The sequence below is a fragment of the Cryptomeria japonica genome, chromosome 3 (assembly GCF_030272615.1).
Source record: "Cryptomeria japonica chromosome 3, Sugi_1.0, whole genome shotgun sequence".
Classification (NCBI taxonomy): domain Eukaryota; kingdom Viridiplantae; phylum Streptophyta; class Pinopsida; order Cupressales; family Cupressaceae; genus Cryptomeria; species Cryptomeria japonica.
The window spans coordinates 594,411,800-594,438,422 of NC_081407.1; the positions used below are offsets into that span (position 1 = coordinate 594,411,800).

At 38.0% G+C, this 26,623-nt stretch overlaps 1 protein-coding gene and 1 non-coding gene across 3 annotated transcripts in view; one reads left to right on the plus strand and one right to left on the minus strand.

Moving 5' to 3' along the window:
• Positions 1 to 26,623, minus strand: part of LOC131078624 (threonine dehydratase 1 biosynthetic, chloroplastic) — a 60,044-nt gene that overhangs the window by 28,406 nt on the left and 5,015 nt on the right. The window contains exon 1 of one of the 2 annotated variants that reach the window (XM_058016371.2): positions 25,341 to 26,020. The exons of the other annotated variant lie outside the window; for it this stretch is intronic. Coding sequence (XP_057872354.1) covers positions 25,341 to 25,847 — 507 coding nt within the window. The 5' untranslated portion in view covers positions 25,848 to 26,020. Of the gene's footprint in view, positions 1 to 25,340; positions 26,021 to 26,623 lie in introns of those variants that run through there. 2 annotated transcript variants of the gene reach the window in all.
• Positions 12,510 to 12,581, plus strand: TRNAV-AAC (transfer RNA valine (anticodon AAC)). Its single transcript has one exon. It is a non-coding gene; the product is annotated as a tRNA-Val (tRNA).

Sequence of the window (26,623 nt, forward strand, 5' to 3'; positions counted from 1 at the left end):
GCTTCCCCAGCTTTTGCCAGGTTTCTTTTGGAAGAACATTCACTCCTGATCCACCATCGACGATGGTATCGGTTAGAATGGTTCCAAGGATACCCATCTCCACAATGGTCGGGTTCCTTCCAGTGTTAACTGCCAACAACCTAGGGTCTATTGCAGACCCCCCAGGAACATTTGTGCGGTGGTTGGTATTGGTGCGTGGTTGGGAGAGGTTATTCAGCAACGCCGTTCGTAATCGAGGCATCGTCTGGAGGAGGTTGTGTACCTTCACAGGCACCTCTAGTTTTAAAATTTGATTTAGTATAGCCTCCTCTGCCTCCGGTCGGCTGGAAGTACCCGTTGTACCCTTCGCCTTTGCCCCCTCTCATATCTCTTTCTCAATTTCTTCCCGTGCTTCCCGTACCCTTCGCTTCTCCGTCTCTAGGTCTGGGCACATTGCGTGTCTGGCTTGGGCGCGGGTTACGGCCAGCACTTGCTCTTCTTTGGTTTCCTCGATATTGAGCAAGTTGACGCCGGACTTCGGGCAGGTGGCGTCTTCGTGGTCTCCCGGTCCACACCATTTGCACAAATACTGTGTGGCCTCTCCCTTTGGGCAGTCTTGGGCGAAGTGCCCCCACTGGCTGCACGCTCTGCATTGTACCATCGGTCGGCCTTTGGAGTCGTATTGGATCTGGTTCCTTGTATTGTTATTGTTGTTTCGTCCTCCCCACCGGTTATCCCGGTAGCCTCGCGATGTTGCATTGTTGTTCGCCTGGGAGCTGCCAGTACCGCCCGATGTAGTTGGTTGTTCCTGCGTAAGCAATACTTGATGGTTTCGTGTTTTCATGTTGTAGGGGCACTCTTTGACGGCGTGTCCCAACATTTGGCAAATTTCGCAGAATACCTTCTTCGGGCAGGTGCCTTTTGTGTGCCCTTCTTCCTTACATTCCGTGCACCACACGTCTTCGTTTTTACTCGTGCTTCCTTTCATGTTCTTAAATTCCTTCATCATACGGTGCATATGCTTTTGAAGAGCTTGCACCTTCTTACTTGATGATTCATCACTGTTGCTTTCTCCCGAGGACTCCTCTTCTGCAGAGGACTTGTCCTGCTTCTTCCGCAATGTTTTGCCTTCATTTTCCAAATCCATCGCACAGTTGTATGCATCATCGTATGAGGTGGGCGGTACAATTTCCATCTTTCTCCGCAAGGATGACCGCAACCCTTCCACGAACCATCTCTTCTTTAGTCCGTCAGCCAGCTGGTTCTCCATCTTCCCCAGTAACTCCTTTACCGTCGGTTGTATGTTTGCACTGTCTCATGCTTTCCCTGCTTTGTGCTTAATATCTCCACCACGATCTCATTATCATCTCGAAGGAGTCGAAACTCCATCTCGAAAGCTTTCTGCAGGTCATCCCATGTTCCCACCTTTGCTTTATCCACATCAGAGTACCAATCAATGGCTACCCCTCTCAGGGTGGCAGGGAACTACACCACCCAATCCGCTTTGTCAACCACCCGGTTGGCTAACCATATTGTCTCACACATACGGCAGTGTCGTACGGGGTCATCTTTGCCATCTCCGTTGAATTTGGGCAGCTTCTGTTTGCCCGCCATCGCGCTTCTTACCTTCGACGCACCTTGCCCTCTGGAACCTCCAAGGTTTGTACCTCCTGGGATTGGCCCTCCAGGTCCACTACCGTCACCTTGCCCTCCGGAACCTCCAAGGTTCGTACCTCCCGAGATCGGCTCTCCAGGTCCACTACCGCCAGGTACTCCGGAAACTGGTCTGCTAGGTCCCACCAAACTGCCTTGACTACCAGGGATGGCTGAGCCCGACCCGAACAGATTGCTTTCCGTACGGTACCCTTGTGCTCACTCGGCACCGTCGGTCGTACCGTCACCTTCGGTCGTCTCCCTCCGGTTGTCCTCCGAAATGGACAAGTTCTTTAGTAGGTCTCTGGTAGTGTCGATTAGGTTTAGACTTTGCCTTGTTTGTTCCACCAACTCTTCGCGACTTCTTACCCTACGGTGGTATTCTGGCGAACTGTAGAGTTCTCCTTCGACACCCTCCGTGACTCCTAGGTTCCGTTCGGGCAACCCTACGACAGTGTAGAGCATGTAATTCTCTCCGTCTATCTGTGCCTCTGCAACCTCTGTGACACCTCCTGGGTTCCCTTCAAGCAACCCCTCGGCCGGTCGTCCCTCGGCAAGCTGCCTTAGCCTACGCCTTTGTTCTATTTGATGTCTGAGACTCAACGCTCTTTGTGCCACTTCCCATTCGTCACTTTGTATCTTTTTATTTTTGTTCTTATTTAGTATATTTGGCATAAATCACTTCGGAACATAGCAAGCACACACCATGTACAAAGAAAAACTTCTTTTTTTTATTATTTTGCCTTTTAGCCACAATTTATCTCAACATTGTGTCGGGATTACTACAAGGTTCAATTTCCTCTTCGCCTCTTGCCATCACGCTCTGCGTCCCACAACGATTGTTCCGTTTGCGCGTCGTCGGCCTCTGGGTTAATCTCACCGACGGGTAGGCCCATCGTGTTCGTACGCCATCCGCTCCTTCCTTTCCCGAGTATGTCTAGGCAACGGCGCCAAATGTTTGCCACATACGGGTAAACGATTAAATGCAGAAAGTAAATGCATAGAACATAATGGAAATATATTAAATAACCAGTCTTTGTATTAATTCAACAGTCCATGTACATCAAGTGCTTATAACATTAAACCCAGATACCACTATCATGATGATACTAAGGAGGAATGGTATGCAATATATAATACACGAAGGGGTGCGACCAACTGTCGCGTCCAACTGCCCTTTGGGACGACTAACTAACTGACTGTCGTAACTCATTATTACCGACGACAACATAAACATGATATGACAACATAAACATAATGATTATTCCCGGCAACAGGGAGATCTAGGGCTTGTCATTGTCTGAAATTAATTGTTAATGTTAGTAGTTGTTGATTGATTGTAATCCAAAAAATAATTTCCTAATTTTTATTTGGAATAGAGTGTATCTATTGCATTTTGTTTTCAGTCACTTATATTGAGAAATTACAAAAAAAATAGTTTTTTCCTTAGTGTTCCCAATTGGGGACATTACAAACTAAAAGATCAAACAATCTCTAAAGCTGGTAAAGCAAAGAGAATGGATGAGATGACTTTGGGGGGTAGTCAAAGAGGCTCAATCAATGCATTTTCAAAGCCAAAGTTCGACTCAAAACAGAAGTCGGAGTTGAGGTGTAAGTTAGAGTCTCGAGTGTAAACATCAAAAAATTCAACCCACTACAAATAGACATAAGCTAGAAGAAGGGGTGGAGATAGCTAGACATCTTCCCTTACCTAACGAAGCATGCATCCATTTTACAAACCAAGTTCAGTTGGATGTAATAATTGAATCTCCTGAAAGTGAAATGAAGTCAAAAGACTTTTGGCTAACAAAGACCAAGAAGCATATGAGAGCAATCTTTGAGGCATCGAAGACGAACTTGAGCCTAAGACACCCAAATTGAAGATTGTGGTGAGAAGAACAGAGTTTGACAATGGAACTAGTGGTGTTTGAAATACTCAAATCTCTTGAAGGGGCAAAGGTTTGGAGTCTGGATATGTCCAAAAATGCCCAAGGAGCTCCAAACCAAAACTTCCTAAGGAGAAGGTTCCAAGCACTACACTCACATCAAATGATGATGAACCCTCTACCAAGTCTTGATGTTGGGAGGTAAAAACTACCAAAGTTTAATGGAGATTGATCTGAGGATCGTCTACAACATTGTAGATCCCATATTAATGTTTAGACAATGAACAAGCAAATGGACCAAAGATGTTGGTTACTGTGTTTTCCAACCACTTTGGGGAGTGATAATAGATTGTTATACAAACCTTCTCGATACTATGAAAGTAATGTGGAAGAGACTAAAGAAAGGATTTGAATAAGAGTTCAAATTATTAAGGGATGATAATGAAATCCCCACAAGAATCTATAATGCTTGATAAGGTATGAACAAAAATGTTCGAACCTATGACAAGAGGATCATGGAGTTAGTCAACTTATTGGAAAAGGAACCAATAGATGGACTGAACAAAGATGGAATACTCGGTTGGGACTCACCAAGACTAGCAAGAATTAGAAGTTTGATGGCACGTCAAGCCAACTCGTTGCAAACTCGCAAGCCGCATCCCGACAAGTTTCCACCCAAGACTTGCAAGTTGTAGAGGAAGACTCGCGTGAGTCCTACATTGGGACATGTGAATCCTAGGTCAGGACTTGCAAGTCCCGAGCTAGGACTCTTGTGCTAGGTTGAAAACGCACAATGGGGTTAAAAACAAAAAATGATTTTTTTTCATTTATTTCTGCTCTTTGGTGTCCAAAACAGGTCTGCATTGTGAAGTAAGGTTTGAATAAGAAGAGGACGAGATTACAAGATCAAAATAGAGCCAAGTAAGTGATTTTTATTCTCTTTTTTTTTTTTTTTTTTTTGAAATTCAAAAAAATCTTGAGAAATAAGGGGAAATGCTAGCAAAAAAATTTCCATTTTCATTTATAACCTTTTTCCTCGTACTTTTAGCTTGTTTTTGAATTCTTTTTTTTTTCAAATGATTGATTACCATTTTTTTGTTGATTTTTTACAAAACCCTAATGATTTTTTTATTTTTTCATGTTATAACAGCAATGTCAAGTTCAACTCCAAAGCCAAGGCCATCTAGAAAAGACCCAGCATGGAAGTATGGGATATTGGTAAACAAAAAGGGTGAGGTCACTTGTACTAAATGTGGCAAATGGATGACAAGAGGCATCAATACATTAAAATGTCACAATGCAAAAATACCTGGACAAAATGTGGAGATATGCCCTGCATCAACTCTGGAGATGGTAAGGCCCTTCTTGCTGGTTTTGAGATGAGAAAAGAAGAAAAGCAAAAAGCAAAGGAAGCCATAGCAGCAGCATTATCCACTCCTATGCCATCGAATCCCCTTGGTGGCATAAGTCCAACCATCCGTCAACAACATTCATCTTTTGGTGAGAGTCTTGAGGGTTCTTTTTCTACTGCTAGTTAGATTCCTCTTTCATCAAGACCAAATTACTTTATTCCACGCAATGTTCCAAGAGCACAACCTTCACTTTAATGTACTGGATTGAATAAAGAAAAATATCATGAAGCTAGGGTGGCAGCAACAAATTTTTGGTACTACAATAATTTACCTTTCAATGCGGCAAACAGCCCATATTGGGAAGGTTTGGTAAATGCATTCACAATTGCGGGCAAGGGGTTTACAACCCCAACAACTAAAGACTTTGAGTGGTCCATTGCTACAAAAAGCCGTAAAAAATACACAAGTTGTGAAAAAAAATTTGGAGGAGAAAAGAATGCAGCATTTTATCAGATGGATGGATAGATGGACTCTTGAACTTCTTGGTGGCTTCTAATTGTGCATTGGTGTTCCTCAAGTCTATAGATGCCTCCAATGAAACAAAAAATGCTGAGAATTTATCCAATTTATTAGATGAGGTGGTCCAAGAGGTTGGTGTTGACAATGTTGTCCAAATTATCATGGACAACGCAGCTGCATATCTAGCTGCAGGTAGAATGCTTATGGAGAGGCATCCTACAATTTCATGGAGTCCTTGTGTTGCACATTGCTTGGACTTGTTAGAGGACATTGGGAAGATTGGATGGGAGAAAAGTGTGGTTAAAGATGCAAAAAATGTTACCAAATTTATCTACAAACATACTTGGGTGCTTGCTTTGATGCAGAGTTCCCAAACTCGCCGCGAGTCAGGCGAGTTCGCCGAGTTGGCGAGTCGAGCCAAGCTCGGCGAGTTTTGCTGACTTGGGACTCGGACTCGGCGAGTTTTGACCAAAACTCGCCTGACTCGCGAGTCAGGCGAGTTATGGAAAAACTCGCCGAGTCCAAGCTCCAAAACTCGGCCACCAGAGGTCAATGTTTTGACTTGTTTGACAGGTTAGTATGTTCGTCAGGATTCATATATGGAATATAACATTTAAGTATAAGTGACATTTCCTTATGTCTTTTCTCTTTCTTATACTTTAAGTTATATTCCATATATATTGTCAGGATGTTTGAGAGTGGTTTCGGACCTCCATGAGTTATAATGCAAAATCTAGTTTTTGGAGGATCCTTCAAATTTCCAGACTTAGTCAAATTTCAGGCCATTTCAGAATCAGGATGACATTCCAGACTTTTAAGGCGAGTTCACTCTGACCATGATGTAAGGGATGGGACCTAGGAGGACACTATGCATTCAACCAAGGTTTGATTTAGCAACTTGAAGCGTGACCAGATAGTACACAAGAACCCTAGGAATGATCTAAATAACCCCTAATCACTCAACTGACCTAACCTCCTTCACTCCACCTTGAGGAGATCCACCTGATTTGATGACCTTTGAGAAACTCAATCCCTTTAATGCAAAGGCTAAGACACTAAAACGACCAACAACAAAACTAAAAGAGCTAACCCTAGAAAGCAAAAAGTGGGGGTCTTCATTTGCAATGGGGGGATGTGTGAGTACCTCACAACAGGGATTTTTCTTAAAATTTTGAAAAAAGGGGGTGAGTTGGGGATATTTCCTACCTATCCCCACATCCCAAAAAATCCCCCCATGGGGCACAAGGTTATTTTTGGCAAGGGACATGTCTCTGAGGAGCATATTTCAAACCCTTCTGGCCTCACAATTCCCCCTTCCATCCAACATATATATAGCCTAAAAACTAACAGGTCCAAGAAAGACCAAGGTCAACTATAGTCCCAAGGTAAAACCTAAGTTCAAAAAGCACACTATTTAATGCTACCATACACAAGCATTCCTTACAATTTCCAAGTGAAGATGTTCATGATGTCTCATGTTGGTGCTCCCAAAATTTCAATTTGGCCAAAGAAAATACTAAACAAAAGCCCCAAACAAGTAGATACTCTACCAGCATGCCTTTCATGGCATAACAAGCTAGCACACATTATAATTGGGCTTTATTCAATAATGGGTACATGAAACAAGTTTTAAATTGTTAAAAATCTCTTAATTTCAAGGTTTTTTTAATTTTGCCGAGTCATTGCCGAGTCGTTGCCGAGTCATAGCCGAGTCACGAGTCGAGTCGGCCTTGCCGAGTCCGAGCCGAGTCCGAGTCTGGGAACTTTGCTTTGATGAGAAAACACACTAATGGAAAGGACCTTGTGTGACGAGGAGTGACACGATTTGCTAGCCACTTCCTCATATTGCAAAGCATTCTTGGTGCCATTCCTCATCTGAAACAAATGTTTGTGTGTGATGCTTGGTTGGAGTCTGCATTTTCCAAAAAAGATGAAGCGGAGAAGATTGTAAGTGTTGTCTTTGATGACACATTCAACAAAAATTCAAAGGAGTTGATCAAGGTAAGTAACAATAAGTTTTTATCAAATAATCTATTTGCTGATTTTTTTTTTGAGGGGTTAATTTTGTAATAAATTAAAATTTGTTTTTATTCTTTTAGGTGACAAAACCTTTGGTAAGGGTTCTTCGTATGGTGGTTGGAGAGGGCATGCCAATGGGTTTCATTTGTGAGGCCATGCATAGGGCCAAAGAGGCCATTTCACATTACAACGGCAGAAACAAGAGAAAATATAAAATCATTTGGCGCATCATTGATCATAGATGGACAAACCAACTCCACCAGCCGATACATGCCTTGGCCTACTTCTTGAACCCAAAATTCTACTTCTCCAATACATTTAGGGTTGATAAGGAGGTCATGGCAGGTGTTATTTCATACATTGATAAGATGGTACCTGATTGTGAGTTGAGAGACAAAGTTCTTGAGTTGTTGGAGGTGAGATTGGCAATTTTGCTGTATCTTATTTATGAATTTTTAATGTTGAGTCTTGACTATCTAGAAACATTCATATTTGATTTAATTTTAATTTATATCTATTCAAGGTCTACAAGGGTGCAGAGGAGGGACTCATTTCTTCAGCTCAAGAAATTGATAGGAGAGAAAAAAAAACCAAGTAAAAAAATTAGTTCAATGCTACATTTACAAAAAAAATTAGAAACTTGATTCTAATATTTTTGGACTTAATTCTTATATTTCTAAATGGTTTTTTGTAGATTTATGGTGGGAGAATTATGGTGCTAGCACGCCTAATCTTCAAAAGATAGCCATTTGTATTTTGTCCCAGCCATGTAGTGCTTTTGGGTGTGAACGAAATTGGAGTTTATTTGAGAATATTCACACAAATAAGAGAAATAGGTTGACTCAGCAGCATCTAAATGATCTTGTCTTTGTCGGGTACAACCTTTATCTTCGAACTAGAAAGGTGGAGGGTGTTTCACATGAGTCCATTGACTTGGATGATATCGATCCATATGGTGAATGAACTGTCAATGAACAAAATGGTGATGATGTCCTCCTTACTGAAGAAGATCTTTTGGAATTGGGCAAAGGAGCCAAAGAAGAAGCAGAAGCAGCAAAATTGGATTCAATGGAGGAGGACAAAGACAAATTTGATTTTGAAGAACAACAAACAACTCATCTCGTAGCACCTTCTAGTACTAGGCCTCAAAAATTTAGTTATATTAGGAGAGGAAATAGGAGGCTGTAAACATTTATTTTGACATTGACTTATATGTAAACATTTATTAACTTATGATGATGTTATTATGTTATACATTTGAAAGTTTGAAACTTGAAACTTGAAACTATGAGTGTATGATCATTGATTATGATTCATGAATGATGAAATTTCAAATATTGAGTGTTTGAAGATCATATGACATGTGTAATGTTTGGATTATGGCTCTTATGTTCTCTAAATGCATTAATTTGTTTTTGTTTTTTTGTAAAACTACAGTTTTCTTCTTTTCCAAGTCCTAGCTGAGTTTTTTACCGAGTCCCAAGTTTCAGGCCTATTTTGGGCTGCCGAGTTTGCGGCGAGTCCAAGTTTTCAAACTTTGGGACTAAAGAAATGATGGTTTATTGAAGGCTTCATACCCTCACTTCACAAGAAAATAAATATAGTTTCTCCCTCATCATACAAGGAGGCATACAATTAGGCCAAGTGAATAAAGAGTAAAAGTAAGACATCTGAACATTTGAAGAGAAGCGAAAAGAAATCCAATATAAGTTACAATGAATTTGGATCGATATATTCTATTCAAAGAGAGATCAAAGAATGATGAAAGAATTGAAGGACACAAATCAAGGTAAGAGCTTTGATCTTTAAATTATAATCTAGAAGGTCGCACCAAACTTTATTGTCCTAAAAAGCTATTCTCTAATATATTCCAAGTTGCATGTCACTTAATTAAAGACTGTCCCTATAATTTTTAAAGAGTGTTCAAGTACCTTTACACAAGGAGAGCAATCTACTCGACCAAGCACTCCACTAAAACCACAAAATAACAAGAATGCATCTTTGGCTGACTATTGGAATCAAAGAGGATGGAGCTGGATACATTACAATTCAAAAGGTCATCCCATTATACAATGTTGACAACGTAATAACTAGGGACACTTTGCAAGGGTCTATAGAAGAACCAAAATGAAATAGGAGTACTATGTAAATGGTGCAGACCTAGGGACCATGGCAATGTTGGATGTTTGAAGAGAGACATAATGAAGTATGGGTCATTATTCAAGCCCAAGCAAAGACGGTTGTGTACTCACACTTGCCTACTAAAACTAGAGACTTCGTGAAGCGAGAGCCAAGGAGGAACATGCTATGCATAACAAATGTTGCCACTCAAATGCAAATGCAAGTACACTAATAAATCGATTGCAATCCAATAAAATTATTGCAAGGTGAGTACTTCATCACTAGGTTGCCCACGTCTATAAAGGAAAAAATGTCATTATAGTTGTTGTTGATCAACTCACGAAATATGCAATTTTTTTATGCTTTTGACACACCACTTGTAGCAATACTATAGCAATAGCCTTCATGGATACCATTCAGAAGCTGCGTGGGACTCAAAAAATAATAGTAAGTGATCATGAACCTATATAACAAATAATTTTCTAGTGACTTATTTTGCTATTTGGGCACTCAACGTGCTCCTAGCTCATCATATCATCTCCCCTATTAGATGGATAAAACTATAAGGAGGTCAACAAGTGTTCGGAGGGCTATCTCCTATGTTTTGCTTCAAATGAATGAGACAAATGGGTGCAGTGGCTACCACTAGTAAAATATTGGTATAACACTTCTTTCTACACTTCATCATTGAAACATCTCCATTTTTTGCCCTATATGGGTATCATTCACCATCCATCACCTCTTCACTATGGGCATACCAAAAAGTTAGATAAGTTGAACACATTCAACACTAGAAAGAGGTACTCTCTAGTCTCAGGTAGAACATGGCAATGGCACTAAACAATACAAAGAAACAACTAATAAACATCACAATGAAATAAATTTAGAAATTCTTTTGCGTCTTTGTGCCACTACAACCATATAAGAAAATGTCACTAAAACAACAAAAGAAGATAATAACTGTTGGCAATATTGGATGAATTGATTATGTGTTGCATTGATGTTTTGTCATTGATGTCAACACTAGCTGTTATGGTTGGTTACCGGCAGATAGGTTTTGGTTACCGGTAGAAGATCTAGTGTTACCGACAGAAGAGACTATCTGTTGGACACTTCCGGCATGTTTGGATATATGGAATGTGATTGGATACATGTGGTACGTGCTTCTGGAGCATGTCTTGGTCAAATGGTATTGACTTGGTAATCGGATGCTATCATACACTGGTAAACCCTTACCAGCATTGGTTTAAGGCTCTACCGACAGAGCTCTCACTGAGGAATCTTGACAGGATGCATAATTGGTGTTGGTGCAGCTTCTACATGGATTTTAGGATGCTGAAGATGTTCTTTGATCGTGCTTCAACTATTTGAAGACATTGCTTTGGCGTGGTGGACCCAGAATAGGTCCGGTAGCTATCTAGGTTATGGACCGGTATCATGTTAACTTGTACTCTACACATTACCAGGATGTTTCGGGATGATTTATGGATTTGTTATTGTTGTTTTGGTCTTAAGCCGACATGGCACATTGTAATATGGATTTATGTAATGATCTTATTGTAATATCTTTTAGGTGGCCGACCTAATTGGTTTAGGCCTTAGGGTTTGTATAAAATGATGTAAGATCTCATTGTAGATCGTGGTATGGGAATGGAACAAGTGTCGTGGTCTTGAAATGCAATATCATATGCAAAGGAGATTTGGTCGATCATAGGTGATCGAATTGGAATTAAGGAAGAGGTCAAAGGCCTCCTATATTGAGCTTAACCGGGACTGTAATCAACCATGGTAGATGCTATTTCTAGCAGTTCACTCTATTAAATTGTTGTCCATTTATTCTGAGATGGTTGTAGCCTCTCTGTAGTCAGTGAGACTCTTTTGTAATGAGCAGTACGCTCTAGGCAGTGTGCCTTCTTGCATTGGCAGGCCCCTCATTGTATCAAATACTTTCTGCAAAAGTATCATCTGACTGTGGGTAGGCTTCCCACCGTGGTTTTTCCCTTTCCGGGTTTTCCACATACAAATCATGGTGTTATGTGGTATGGTTGCTTTGCATTGATTATCTGTTTAATTGTTAAGTTGTATTGTTTACCGATATCTGTTTCTGCTTTACCGGTACTTAATCAAGTTAAAGGTTATTAAGTGGATTAAATGTTATTATCTGTTAACAACTGATTCACCCCCCCCCCCCCCCCTCTCAGTTGTTCACCGGTTATCCTAACAAATAACAAGATTGCACCCACATATTGTGGCCCTTATAAGGTTTTGTAGAAGATTGGCAATGTAGCATACAAATTAGTTGCCTAAGTTAATAAAAGTGCATCTCGTCTGCCATGTTTCCTACCTAATGAAGGTTATTGGTCAAAGAGTTTCAACCCAAAAGAGTTATCAAAGCTTGATGATGAAGTCAAAATGATTTTCGACATTGAGGAATCCTTCAAACATACACAAAGAGCTTGTGATCAAGGGTGATGATAAAGTGTTTAATCACGTGGGAAAACGGAGACTTCATGTAAAAGCATCCACAATCGATCCATGATGAGGACAATGCTTCTCTAAAGAAGGGGCATGCTATGACCTTAACCCATCGATTGTATTGGGAAATGTGTTGTCAACCTGTGGCTACACAACTCTTCATTCAATTATATGATCATCTATATAGACTTAAACACATAGTTAGGTTGGATTGGGTGGCATCCATTGCATGAGTATGGTATCTATAGGAGGTAGTGGTTAGATTTTTATCATCATATTATGAATCATGTTCTTATTGGAGACTTTCATAAAATTGCTCTTTTCAAAATGGCTTATTATTATCAAGTATTCACAACTTACTTGTTATTCTATCTTTTCCACATGCAAGTAATTTCATTACAATTGGAGCATATGTCCTATTTGACAAGAGTGGTTGCAAGTTGGCTAAAGAGTGTTGGTGTTGGAAATAAGCCACACCCGGACCAACGATGGACTGGTCCAAGAGGGGCCAGTAGCTCAGTGGTAGAGCACTCCAGTAACGTATGGAAGGTCCTAGGTTCGAGTCCTAGCTGGTCCATGTCTCAACATGGTATCAAAGCCAGGTCCAGGCTAGGAGCCCCAAGCACATGAGAGGTGTGGCTTAAAGGGGGGTGTTGGTGTTGGAAATAAGCCACACCCGGACCGACGATTGACTGGTCCAAGAGGGGCTAGTAGCTCAGTGGTAGAGAACTCTAGCAGCGTATGGAAGGTCCTAGGTTAGAGTCCTAGCTGGTCCATGTCTCAACAGGGAGAACTTGGTGCTAGTTAGGGGCAATCAATGCAATACCTTGTTAATGTTAAATGTATTTGCATATTATAAGTCTACTCAAGTAGCTAAGAACTCTAGTTCATGTATGTTGTGGCACCACATATTGGTCCACATTGGTAAAAAGGTCTTAAGGCCATGATTGATAAAATTATGGCGGAGAGTTTATCTAGTTATTCTATGGATTTTGAATTTGGTGAGTATTGTGCGTAGAAAACAAAAGTGAATTAAGATTAATTCTCGTGGTACTCGCACAAAGAGATTATTGGAAATTATTCATGGTAATGTTTATGGTCTTGTGGATTTTGATTCAATTGGTAAATCTTGTTATCATTCTTCATTTATTAATGATTAATAATATTATACTTGGATTTATTTTCTAACACACAAGTTTGAATTTTTTAGCAAGGTTGAGGATTTTAAGGTTCTTGTTGAAAATAAAAAGGATAAAAAAAAAAGTATTAAAGTCTAACGGATATGAAATTTCTTTAGAGAATTTGAATATTTCAATAGACATGAAAGTGTTGTGAGATAGAAGACAACTTATATCCCATTAGAATGACACAACAAAAAGGATGAAAAAGACTTTAATGGACAAAGCTAGAAGTATGTTAAGTAGCAATGGGCTTGACTAATGTTTCTAGGTTGAGGTTGTAAGTATTACATGTTATTTGATTAATAGGTCTTGTTTCGCTCTAGTAGATAAGACACTATATGTGGACAAGTAAAAGCCTTTTGTTTTGCACGTTAGAGTCTTTTGTTCATATGCCTACACAAAAATGATCTAAGGTGGATATCAAGGATAACAAATGTATTTCTTTGTATGGCAATAACATTAAAAGCTATAAAATTTGCAATCCTCAAGCACGGAAAATGGTTTATTCTAGAGAAGTGATTTTTAGGGAGCTTAGAGTTATTTCTAATGCTACAAAATTGTAGGAGAAGACAATGCATTTTGTGACTCAAATAATGAAGCAAGAAAAAGGTTTAGATTTTATGGTTTTAGAAGAAGAATAAAAGGAGTTTCTTACTACACCCTTCAAAAGGTTCGAAATCAAAGAGTTTAGAAAAAGAATAGCGAGAGCTTACTAAATCCTTGTGAAGGTTCAAATTCAAAGATTTTAGAGCAAGAGTATCGAGAGCTTCTTACTACACTCTTGGAAAGGTCCACTAGGTGATGGAAACTATTGTATAGATATAACCCACTTAATTTTATTCCCGTGTTAGTTTTATCTTGTATTAAGAATGAGCCTAGATCTATGAAGGAAGTTCTTTCTTTGAAGGGGCACGAGTCTTGGATAAAGGCCATGCAAAAGGAGATGATGACCTTGGAAAAACATAAGACATAATGAATTGCTAATAATTGTCTTATATGTTGAGGATATGTTTATTGGAAACAACATGAGTTGCTTAGGGGGCTCAAAAGTCAACTTTTTGGTGCCATTGACATGAAGAATTCAAGCTCCAAAATACATGTTAGTATGGAGATTAGTTGAGGTTGGTTAACAAATACCTTTGTCTTAGTCAAAGTAAGTATTTGAAACTATTTTATAGTGGTTTGATATGCAAGATTGAAATTTTTCTTCGGTCGTAAGTTAGAAGTACACCCCAAAAATGGAACATATTGTTTCTTTGAAATTAGTATGGCATTAGTATCCATAGATTAAAGATGAAAGTTGTTATATCCCTTTAAAGCATGGGAAAAAAATTGATGATTTTGAAGATTGAGGCAAAGGTGCTTACAAGCACATCCCAACCCCCTACTAATATCGCAATCCCATCAAAGTATTGAGATCTTGGTTAAATCTTTGCTATGATTATGCCGCATGCCTAAACTAAACACCACCATGAATTAAGATGATGTGTTCTTCCAAACAATCCGCATGGGAGGCATTGTTGGTTGAAAATTTTGTACACTTGGGGAAATATACAAAATTGTGGTTTCAACCACAGCACACGAGTAAAAACTCTCCTAATTAAGAGAAGGCTCCCCCTATCTAACTACAACTTTGAAAATAAAATAGGATGGGACAGCAGTCTTTCTTCTTTTTTCAAGAAAGACAATATCCTTTTCTCTTCACAGAAAAGGATAGCGATTGAATATGAATAGCAATAACCACTTTTAAATGAAACGAGAGAAAGGAAATGAAGTTTCCTGAAAGCTCAAAGACTCCCATCACTTCCTTCGGGATGAGACAGCAATATCAAGCTCAAAGACTTGACTATTGGAAGTCCTATCTACCCTTTGCTATACTAGATTTTACAATGAATAAAAGACAACAACTCAAAGATTGAAATAATCTATTCATTCAACACAAATACCAGAACTAATGCAAGCTCAAAGACTTGCTGATATTTCTTATCAAACAGTAATTTTTCCTCAAGAATAGACGCAAGCTCAAAGACTTGCTGCTCCTTCAAGAGATTTTCCTATTTTAATTAATCTTCTCTACTTGCAGCTCAAAGACTTCAAATCAGATTGGACTAAGCTCCTTTAAAAACACTTTGCATAGAAGAAATAAAAAGATTCAAACTCAAACATGTAGCTCAAAGACTCAAAACTTGAGTAATCCTTCTTTATTATTCTTCAAAACCTTCAATTCACATACATAAGCTCAAAGACTTCTTGCTGTAAATTTGGCAGAGTTTTTGCTTGCTTTCCCAAAAGATATAAATTACAATAGACCCCTCAAGTATTTATAGAAGAAGAGCCATGAGAAAAAGGTGGGAGGATCCCAACTAACTTGAGAAATTCTCTCAACCACCTAGACTTATTCAATAACCAACTAAGACTTCATTAACTAACTAAGACTTCAATAACTAACTAAGACTTATTCCAACTACAGTCCTAATTGGACACAACTTGTAGTTGCCTTACATGTAATTACAAAAAATGCAAGTAATGAGTTAACTTGCATTTTACAAAAAATACTTTTACATGTAACTTGTCAGAACTAAATTACAAATGCACAACTAAAACTATTCCATGTGTCTAAAGACACAACTCTAACTACATCATCCTTTGTCGGTGACGATCTTCATGCTACTTCAGGATGCTAGAACTTGAAGTATTCTAGATTGGTAAAGACATCTTGAACCGGAACGGGAACTTGCATCCTTGTCTTCTTGCTTGGGGTAGTACTATCTTTTCAGGAGGGAAAGGGTCGCCTTCCTCTTTTCATGTAATGACCATCTTTGTCTTGAAAGCATTCTATGCTCTCAACCATGAATTGTTGTTGTATCTCTTCTTTGTATCATCCTTCATTCTTGAAATCTTCTTGCAAAATAAGGCCCATGCCTTAATCCATTGATTTGGTAGGTCGTGTGTGCAAACCAGACTGACAAGGGAAGGGTTAAATTGATGCAAAAATAGGCTCACAAGTGAATTTCGGGTTTTGGAAGCTGCATTACATGTGGACTTTAAATGGGGAAAATGAATGAAGGTGTGAAATGAGTGGATGAAATGGTATGAATGGTATGTACGGATGATGGAAATGAATATGAAAAGATTTTGGGAAGTTCATCTTCAAGAAAATGGGAAGAACTTTCAACATGAGATGGTTAAATCTTTTATCCGTAATGGAAGAACAATTATTTTCATCCAACTTGTAATCGAGATTTAAAATTCCGAATACAAGTAAAGAGGGAAAATGGGGAAGAACAATACAATTCTAAAATTGCTTTCAAAGGGGAAAATCTCTCTCACAAAAACCGATTTTTGGGGAAAAACCAACCATTTACAAATTACAACTAGAAAGGAGAAACAAGAAAACAAGAAAACAAGAAGAAAATAAATCTTACCTTGCTCCAATCTGAAAATGCCTCTCCAAAAGATGATCAATCTTTGAAATAAAGAAGAACATCTCTTAAAAAGAAATTAACCGTATTCCAAAACCCTAGCCACGTTTTTGAAAAAAATGCCCAAAAATGAAAAACGTGGCAGCAAATGCATGAGAAATGGCATGGAAAATGGCCAAGACTCTTTCTAACCTCAACACCTTAGCATACCAAGCCAAAACGATTCATAACATTGCTGATTCGTGGCATTCCAAATGGCAAAAAAACGTGTTTTTTTTAAAAAACGTGGCTGCTGTTATAAAGCTAAAAACCAGCAATCTTAACCTCCATGTGGCGTGAAAGGTGTTTGAAAATGCATGGAAATAGGAAGGAATCCAAAACGCCTTCTATCTCCCAAAAAATCTTCACAAAAATTTGCTAAAAATCCTCAATAAAAACATTTTTCCTTGCAATTCGGGTTTTTTGGAACAAATAGCAAGTTTAAAATGTCAAAAAATGCACTTTATAAGCAAAATCGGGTTTTTGGAAACAAAGTGCAAGTTTTAAATTGTCACTTTTTCACTTACTAGGCAAATTCGGGTTTTAAAAATGCAATTACAAGTTTAAAATCCTCAAAAATGCACTTTATAGGCAAAATCGGGATTTTTGGAGAGTTATGCAAGTTTAAAATCACTTGTAAAGGGGAAATAAAATCCCTACAACAAGTTAGAATTGCTTGCACACATGTAATGGGGGTTTAAAATCCCTATTACATGTAAAAACCATTAAAGTAGGGGTTTTTGGAGAGAACTACAAGTTTACTTGTAACTTAACCAAAAAATCCCTATTTTAACTAAAAAAGACCAAAAAACAATAAAAATAATAAAAACAATAAAAGGGAAATTTAAAACAAATTACAAGTAACATCTTTTAATAAAGTGCACATGTAATAAGCTAAAAATTCCCCTACAAAGACCAAAACAATGAATATCATTAAAACTTGCAGTTTGAAGGAAATTCTCCACCTGCAGTCGGGATTTTAAAACCCGATTGAAGGAAAGACATAGCAAATGAACCCAAAATTTGACGAAATTCGAAATGTAGTTCGAGGATGGACTGAGGATTAAGTCAGTCCAAAGATTAGTCGAAATTCTGCCTCGGGAAGCGTGCCATAGAGTAAAAATTTTCATTTTTTCACAAAAATTTCATGTAATGGTCCTTCATTTTTGAAAACAAAAATGAGGACAATTGGCATGACATGTTATATATTTGGAATTTTGGAAATATTATTTATCCCAATCAAATGAATCAATAATATAGTTGTAGGTTGAACATGGTCTCTAAAGAGTTCCAAGCCCCAAGCTTATTGTCCATTATAAATACTTTGTCAATGTAATGGTGTAGTTAACCTAAATACTTTCCTCTATATTGATCTCCCTATACGTGTGTTGTATTATTAAAGCTACCAATGAGTACATTAAAGGTCAAGACTTTTGAAAATATTATTTATCTTCCAATTTGATGATCCTCTCTTGCAAATAGCATTGAATATCACCATTAAGTCTCCTTCAACATGTACATGACAAACACCAATTATTTTACATCAAAGTTCCCAGACTCGGACTCGGCTCGGACTCGGCAAGGCCGACTCGACTCGTGACTCGGCTATGACTCGGCAACGACTCGGCAATGACTCGGCAAAATTAAAAAAACCTTGAAATTAAGAGATTTTTAACAATTTAAAACTTGTTTCATGTACCCATTATTGAATAAAGCCCAATTATAATGTGTGCTAGCTTGTTATGCCATGAAAGGCATGCTGGTAGAGTATCTACTTGTTTGGGGCTTTTGTTTAGTATTTTCTTTGGCCAAATTGAAATTTTGGGAGCACCAACATGAGACATCATGAACATCTTCACTTGGAAATTGTAAGGAATGCTTGTGTATGGTAGCATTAAATAGTGTGCTTTTTGAACTTAGGTTTTACCTTGGGACTATAGTTGACCTTGGTCTTTCTTGGACCTGTTAGTTTTTAGGCTATATATATGTTGGATGGAAGGGGGAATTGTGAGGCCAGAAGGGTTTGAAATATGCTCCTCAGAGACATGTCCCTTGCCAAAAATAACCTTGTGCCCCATGGGGGGATTTTTTGGGATGTGGGGATAGGTAGGAAATATCCCCAACTCACCCCCTTTTTTCAAAATTTTAAGAAAAATCCCTGTTGTGAGGTACTCACACATCCCCCCATTGCAAATGAAGACCCCCACTTTTTGCTTTCTAGGGTTAGCTCTTTTAGTTTTGTTGTTGGTCGTTTTAGTGTCTTAGCCTTTGCATTAAAGGGATTGAGTTTCTCAAAGGTCATCAAATCAGGTGGATCTCCTCAAGGTGGAGTGAAGGAGGTTAGGTCAGTTGAGTGATTAGGGGTTATTTAGATCATTCCTAGGGTTCTTGTGTACTATCTGGTCACGCTTCAAGTTGCTAAATCAAACCTTGGTTGAATGCATAGTGTCCTCCTAGGTCCCATCCCTTACATCATGGTCAGAGTGAACTCGCCTTAAAAGTCTGGAATGTCATCCTGATTCTGAAATGGCCTGAAATTTGACTAAGTCTGGAAATTTGAAGGATCCTCCAAAAACTAGATTTTGCATTATAACTCATGGAGGTCCAAAACCACTCTCAAACATCCTGACAATATATATGGAATATAACTTAAAGTATAAGAAAGAGAAAAGACATAAGGAAATGTCACTTATACTTAAATGTTATATTCCATATATGAATCCTGACGAACATACTAACCTGTCAAACAAGTCAAAACATTGACCTCTGGTGGCCGAGTTTTGGAGCTTGGACTCGGCGAGTTTTTCCATAACTCGCCTGACTCGCGAGTCAGGCGAGTTTTGGTCAAAACTCGCCGAGTCCGAGTCCCAAGTCAGCAAAACTCGCCGAGCTTGGCTCGACTCGCCAACTCGGCGAACTCGCCTGACTCGCGGCGAGTTTGGGAACTCTGTTTTACATACTTGAAGGCCTAAGAGGAAGGCTTGTGCCTCAACTTCATTGTCGGTTCCTTCTTTGGTTTCTTTAAGGATAAACTGATAAGTTTTCATCTCAAACCAAACAACTTGCACCTGATTTTCCAAGGTCTCCTCTAGCTGTCCCATCAAAGTTCATTTTCATCCATTCTATAGGGGGAGGGATTAAATTAATTCCCATATGTGGATTAAGGGAAGAATTATCTTTGAAAAACCCATTAACAAGGGGAAATTTCAAATTTGAGTCTTTTCCACCTCTGAACCAATTCATTATACCATGAGCTGAATGATTTTTTCTTTGACAATGAGTTCAATGCTCTATAATTTACTACTTCGATGGCTACTTCAAGCTTGATCAAAAAATAAAACAACAATCATGGCTTTCCCTTGAAAGATTCTTCTATTTTGATGTGAACAATACTCGCAAATCAGCTGGGAGTGCACCTGCCCATCCAAAGCTTGCATATATCCATTGCCAACATTTAGTAGTGAATGGGCAATTAACTAGGAGATGACTGATTGTTTCCTTAGATATTTCACACATCGCGCATCTAGAGGGCCATTGGTAGCCAAGCTTCTTGACTTCATCAACCATTATGATATTTTTCTTTTAGGTATCCTATGCAAAGGCACCAACCTTAGTAAACAATTCTTGTTCCAACATAAGTGAACTAACCCATCTAACCTAGGTGATCTTGAATCTCAGGCAATATATCCCAATTTCACAAGATAAAATCCACAATTTAGAACAACTTACAATGTCCCAAATCAGATTTTTCAATGATAATAACAAATTTGACCATAAACAATAAACTTCACCAAACAGCACCAATAAAACTAGCTAGTCACCACCCAAACTTGCACAAATGAACTAGAAACTCAAGCAACTTTTATATTGATATAATTCTGGTTTTTACAGCATAATGGACTGATGTGACAGTCAATACAATAGTCACATCAGCAAATATAAAATCTGAAATTAACAATGCTTAACTCACACACACTGCCAACCACAGAACAAAAAACTCTCCAATCTTCCATACAACAAGTTTGGTATTCCCAACTCCAACAAAAGAACAGCAGCAAGGAATCCTATAGCAGCACACATCACAAAAGCAAACTGACACAAACATTGCACTCCAACTACATATACTTCACCTGCAACCTTCAAGCTGCAACAAACAAACACACAGAATAATTGAAATGTCCTACAAATCTATGAAGTTCCGAAGCAATCCCTAAATGCCCTCCTAAATCGAAGGGTTTCTGTTCTCCAACTCCTATAACTCATGGGTTTTCATCCACAAGCCACAATCCCGTATGGGTTCTCATCCACAAGCCACAATCCTCCATGGAGTTTCGACCACAAAAGGATACTTGAACACGAAGTGCTCCAAGAGATGAATTGACATAAGATGAGATGATTTCCCAAGTGGAAATGTTACAAGTTTTATATGTTCCAATCCAAACTTGGATGCCTAGAATCCCGCGCCTCATTTTGGAGGGAAAACAATTAAAATAGCTCTTCAAAACGGTTGACCTAATCCTAAATTATAGGCCCAAAATTTAAAAATTACCAGTTACATAACAAGGTCAGTCCTAAATTACCAGTTACGAGAAATAAATTATATTATTTGAATAGAGTGATTTATCCAAGAAACTAAATCAATTAAAAATGGGGCATGACACAACTCCACTTGATGTTATCCCAAACCTTGATGATGAAAACTTTTCTTTTAAAAAATTCCTATTCCAATAATATTTCTTGTTGCTCCAAGATAACCGTTGATCTTATCCATCCAAGCCCACTCTTCAATTCCACCTATGTACCTTGGAAGTCTCTCGCTAAAGTTCCCCAAGTTCCCTTTAGAATTCGCATTGCCCCTACCAACTCTTGGTAACCTTCTAGCATCAAAAAAATTTTCCATGCCAAAACTTCACTATCAACCATCTATAATTTCCCATTAAGATGCTTAGTGATGAGTTGTCCACAAGAGAGGAGAAAATTCCACAACTAAGAGCCTTTAGGCTAGTTAGCTATTGTTAGGATTCGAGCTGCATCCATTAGGTCTACATATTTGCTTTGCAAGATTCTATCCCATTTTAAGTGAGGCTTAGCATATAGCCCCAAAATCAATTTGGTGCCCAAGGCCTTGTTTTGTAGTGACTTTTTCTTTCATTCCATGCCTCCAGCCTCCTTTGGTGTACATATGGTATCCCATACAATCAAAGGAAGTTTCCTTGTCATAGAAAAACTCCTCATCCTTTGATCCAAAGCATTCCTAGGATCTTTAAACATAACATCAAGAAAATCGGTATTGCTGCATAGCTGTTTTAACAACTTTTAAGCATTAGAATTTGCCCTACCAAAGATAGGCATTTACCCTTCCACGCATTTACCCTTCCACGAGGTTGTCTTGTTTGTGCAAATGTCCAAAAGTGGTTCCCAGAAGAATGACTTACATTTGCCTTTAAAAAGAGCAACCCCTAGATATTTACTTGGGAGGGATCCCACCCTATATCCCAAGAATGTTATTATTCTCTTTTATATTTTTTGTAATCGGTATTAAAGAAAAAGATCTCATTTTCTCTATGTTAATACTTTGGCCTAAGTCTTATGAGTATTTCTCTAAAGTAAGTTTCATGATCTTCGCTTCCTTCCAACTTGCATCTCCAACAAGGATGTATCATCTACAAACTATTGATGGGAAATAGCTTGTACACCATTTGTAACACCTATCTCTTTCTAACATACGTGGAACATGTCATGCAATGCTTCTACCAAGATTATAAATAGGAAAGGGATTATAGGTTCTTCTTGCCTAAGGCCCCTAGATGGTTCAAGAAAACTATGGGAACTACCATTTACCAATACCAGATACCTTGGGCTATAGATGCAACTAAAAGTCTATCTATTTCTTGCTAAAGTCAAATCTTTCCATAACTTTCATCAAAAAGTGCTAGCCCATCAACCATAAGCTTTACTTATATCCATTTTAACTAACACACTTTTCATTCTTTAATTAACAAAGTGGATTGCTTCATGGGCAATATTGATGCTACCCATGATCAACGGTGCAAGGACGAACCCACTTAACTCTTCAGAGACAGTTTTTGGTAACATTACTTTTAATATATTGGTCATAGCTTTGGATATAATCTTGTATGGAGTGTTATAGAGTGATACTAGTCTAAAATCTACAAATAGAGCTGGAGCTGCTGAGATTTTTTAGGAAAATTTTAAAGCTACTAGTCTCATGAATTTTGTAGTGTAGTTCAGCTTAAAAATTTAAGCTCCGAAATTTAAGGAAGTTGGTGGTCTCATGAATGTAATATCTTTGTATGTGCATAATAAAAACAAGTAAAAATAATTCATTTCCCTCCAAAACTATTTTTTAATAGAAATTAAATTTAGATGTTTGACAAGTGGCAAATAACATCCCTAAGCTGACGGGGCAATTTCTAACCCCACCCCTTTTTCACCCGCTCAAATTTGCAGGCCTAAAAAGTAGGGACTTCTATTTTTTTTGGAAAAGATTCCAAATAATCCCGCAGCACCAAAAAAAATTCCATGGGACCACCTCTTCCTTAAAAATAGAGCTTAAGCCCCCCTCATGGGACCCCTACCTTACTAGTATCTTCCTTAGGTATAAGAGCAATGAGGTATTTATGAGATTCTTCAACATTGTATTGTGCTTTTTGGATTCTTCCATACCCCCAACTTTTTTGTGAGATAATAGCAAGGACATCATCTAGACTCAGGGTTTTGTCCAAATACAACTATGAAATGGTGTTTTCAATTTGTTAAGTCTAGGCCGAATCTGAGTGCCAAATCCGGCACAAGGTCAAAAATCAACTTGCCAAGTCTAAGCCAGGTTTAGTATTGTAACACTACTTGAAACCTTACTAACCTACCAATTTTGCCCCAAGCATTGATCTTCCAAGCAATGATTGGCAAATTCCATAGAACCCGAAAGCATTCTAAAGCCCCTAGTGATTCCACAAAGCCTCAATTCCAACATTTCCATGTTTGGAGCAAACTTCCACTTCTTCCTTATTGAGTTATGTCTCTTCTTGCATAATATATCAACATTGTACAAATCCATATGACACTTAATTAAGCATCTCTTGTTACGGCCCTTCAAGCCCCGATCATTCCAAAATGTGATCTTCATTGTTCTCTTAAAAAAAGGGTTATGCCCCTAGATCTCAAATCATGTTGATTTTATATCTACCACTCTATCGAGACATCCTTTTCCCTACATTCTTTCTTCGTTTTTCTTCCCTTACTTTTTTGTTCCCCGCGATTGCCTTTGTCAATTTCAGAATCCGATTGACTTAACATTCTTTATTCCTCTTTTTTCCTGCTGCCGATCTGTCTTTGGCCTGATCCAAATTTCGTTTTCACCAGTGGCCACCGACACGCTTGTCTTTTGGAATCCATTTTCTTTTGTTTGCTGTGTCTGGTGGAAGTTCAAATTTAAATTACAATTTTCCCGCCAAGAAGGTGCTTCAAAGTTAATCCATCCTGGTGACTCGTCCATTCGTTTTACCTCGCTAATTGCAATTTGCTCTTTCCCTATTTGCGATCCTAATTTCCTCTACCCAACTGCCATGGTGATTCCATCTTAAGTCGGTCCCCCTTTGTTTGAAAAATTAGGTTTCCATGTCTCTGTCCTTGTGATTTGTCCAAGCTCCATCTTCCGTTGAATCCATCTTTTCCTCCCTTGAGATTTTGTTCAAGCTCCATATCTTCTGTTGAATCCATCCCTTCCTCAGCTCGATGTGCACTGGTTACAATGATAGTACTTTTCAAATTTTACTCCATCCTTTTTATTGTTCCTTCGATCTTTGGCTTTCCTTATGTCGCCAATCCCCTGCTATTTCTCCCTCCGGTTGTTCTTCGCCCCGCTACTCTTGGTCTCTCCATTTTTTTTATAAAAATTGGGTTTTTGAGGATTGTGTTCAGAATTAATTTCTTTTATTTTTAATTTTTTCAAATTTTAATATTTTTAAATTTATTTGAATTTACTATTTTAAATTTAAATCTAATTTAATGTATTTGAATAAAAATAAAAATTACTCTCGTTGAATTTAGATACAAACCTTGTGACATTGTCTTTTAAGTGTACACTGCATTAGTCTTGTCGATTTTAACTTTTCTGCTATCAAGTTTTGCTAGATCTTATTGTAGACATTCCCATAGCCAATCTAATAATATGAAATGAAGCTGGCAATATAGTCCCCAAAAGGGGGTTTTTTTATAATGGTTTACACTTAAATCTTATAAAATTTTATAGTTATTTTATCTTATGAAACTTAATTTCTATTTCAAATATTTATATATATAATAATTTCTATATTTTTATTTTAATATATTTAAAAAATATTATATATCAATCATAACACGACCTACAAATTTCATTCAAATAAAAATCTTGGAAAACTGAAGAAACATCTTATGAAGAAATGTTTTTACTAAAACGCTAAAACCTTATAGTAATAAAATATTTTTAAAATAATCAATTTTAATTGTTGTTTCCTATTATAATAAAAATAATTAATAATTAGCTTTTTTTTAAATTACTTTTTTCCTATTAAAAATCTTTGATATTTAAGAAAGGCCTGAAAAACTGACTGTCCATTCTTTCTTCTCATTAATGCCGGTGACAATGACATGACGTGATAACAAAAATGAACAAAAAGTGGTACAAACGCTTACAGGTTGTAAATCCTCTCGTTTCAGCCGAATGTTGACGCCAGTCTTGTGCGACAACTTTGGCGCAAAATGCAAAGGCGTTTCAATAGCCACGTCATAAACCCTGGACGACAGAATGCCAGTCAGATATGAAATCGCCGCCGGAACTTCTTCACAATCCGGAACTGTTCTCGTCTTCTCTGAGATACCGCCGATAAATCCTGCCTCGTACTGCAATGACTCCACCTTAACCTCCATCAATGGCGCCGGAAGAGACTTTCCAGCGTCTTCCAAGGGTCTGGGAGAAGGAAGCGGACGTGAAGATTTGCAGTCTTCTTTCGGAATTTCTGTTGCCTCCAATCCCCGGACGGCCACATTCTTCGCCACAAGAGCTCCCCGACTGGAATTACAAGAGGACGACTCCAAAAAGCGAGTACTTTTTCTGCAGCTCAGTGCAGAGCTGGAGGACTGGAATTTAAGTAGTGCTGGAGAAAAAGTGTTGGAAGCGTTGAGCATTGTGAGAGCTTCCATGGCGGCAGCTCTGACAAGTAATGCAACGGAAATGCAGGGCTGTAATGGCGGCTTTAGGAGGGAATATCAACATTTGTTATGGTCATGTGAAAATGCCACATCAAGGGAATATCAACATTTGTTATGGTCATGTGAAAATGCCACATCAAGCCACACTTCTTGTTTTCTTAATATTTTAAAACGATAAGCGGAAGACGACACTGCATATACAGTAAATGATTACGTTTGTAGTCAGTGAAATGATTCCATGTTTTAATCTCGTGAAGGAAGAGGAGTTCTCTTAGAATTGTTAAATATGCCTTGGACTCGTAACCCTGGTCATACTAGAAATTTGAATTCAAGAAAGATTCTTTTATCTATGGCAGTATGTATATGGGTTTATGATGATTTATGTGTGGGATTTGAATTTATGATTTTTTTTCATAAATTTTGATTGAATATTAATCTTTCATGAAAAAAGGATATTATGAGACTACTACACTCACATTAATTTAGATATTATTTGTGTTCAAGATATTTTATTATTTTATGTGTTTATAGTAGCACTTGTAAATTTTGGAAGTGACATAATTTTAGTCTTTATAAGTTGGATAACAATTTTTATAATACCAATTTATCATTTATAAAATATTATTGTAGAAAGTCATGATTTGAAAAATATGAAATTGACCTTTAATAAATTTGTATAGAAATTTAAAATGTATTAATATAAGAGTTGTTTTATGCATTATTTGTGTTCAAGATATTCATCATTTTATGTGTTTATTGATACTTTA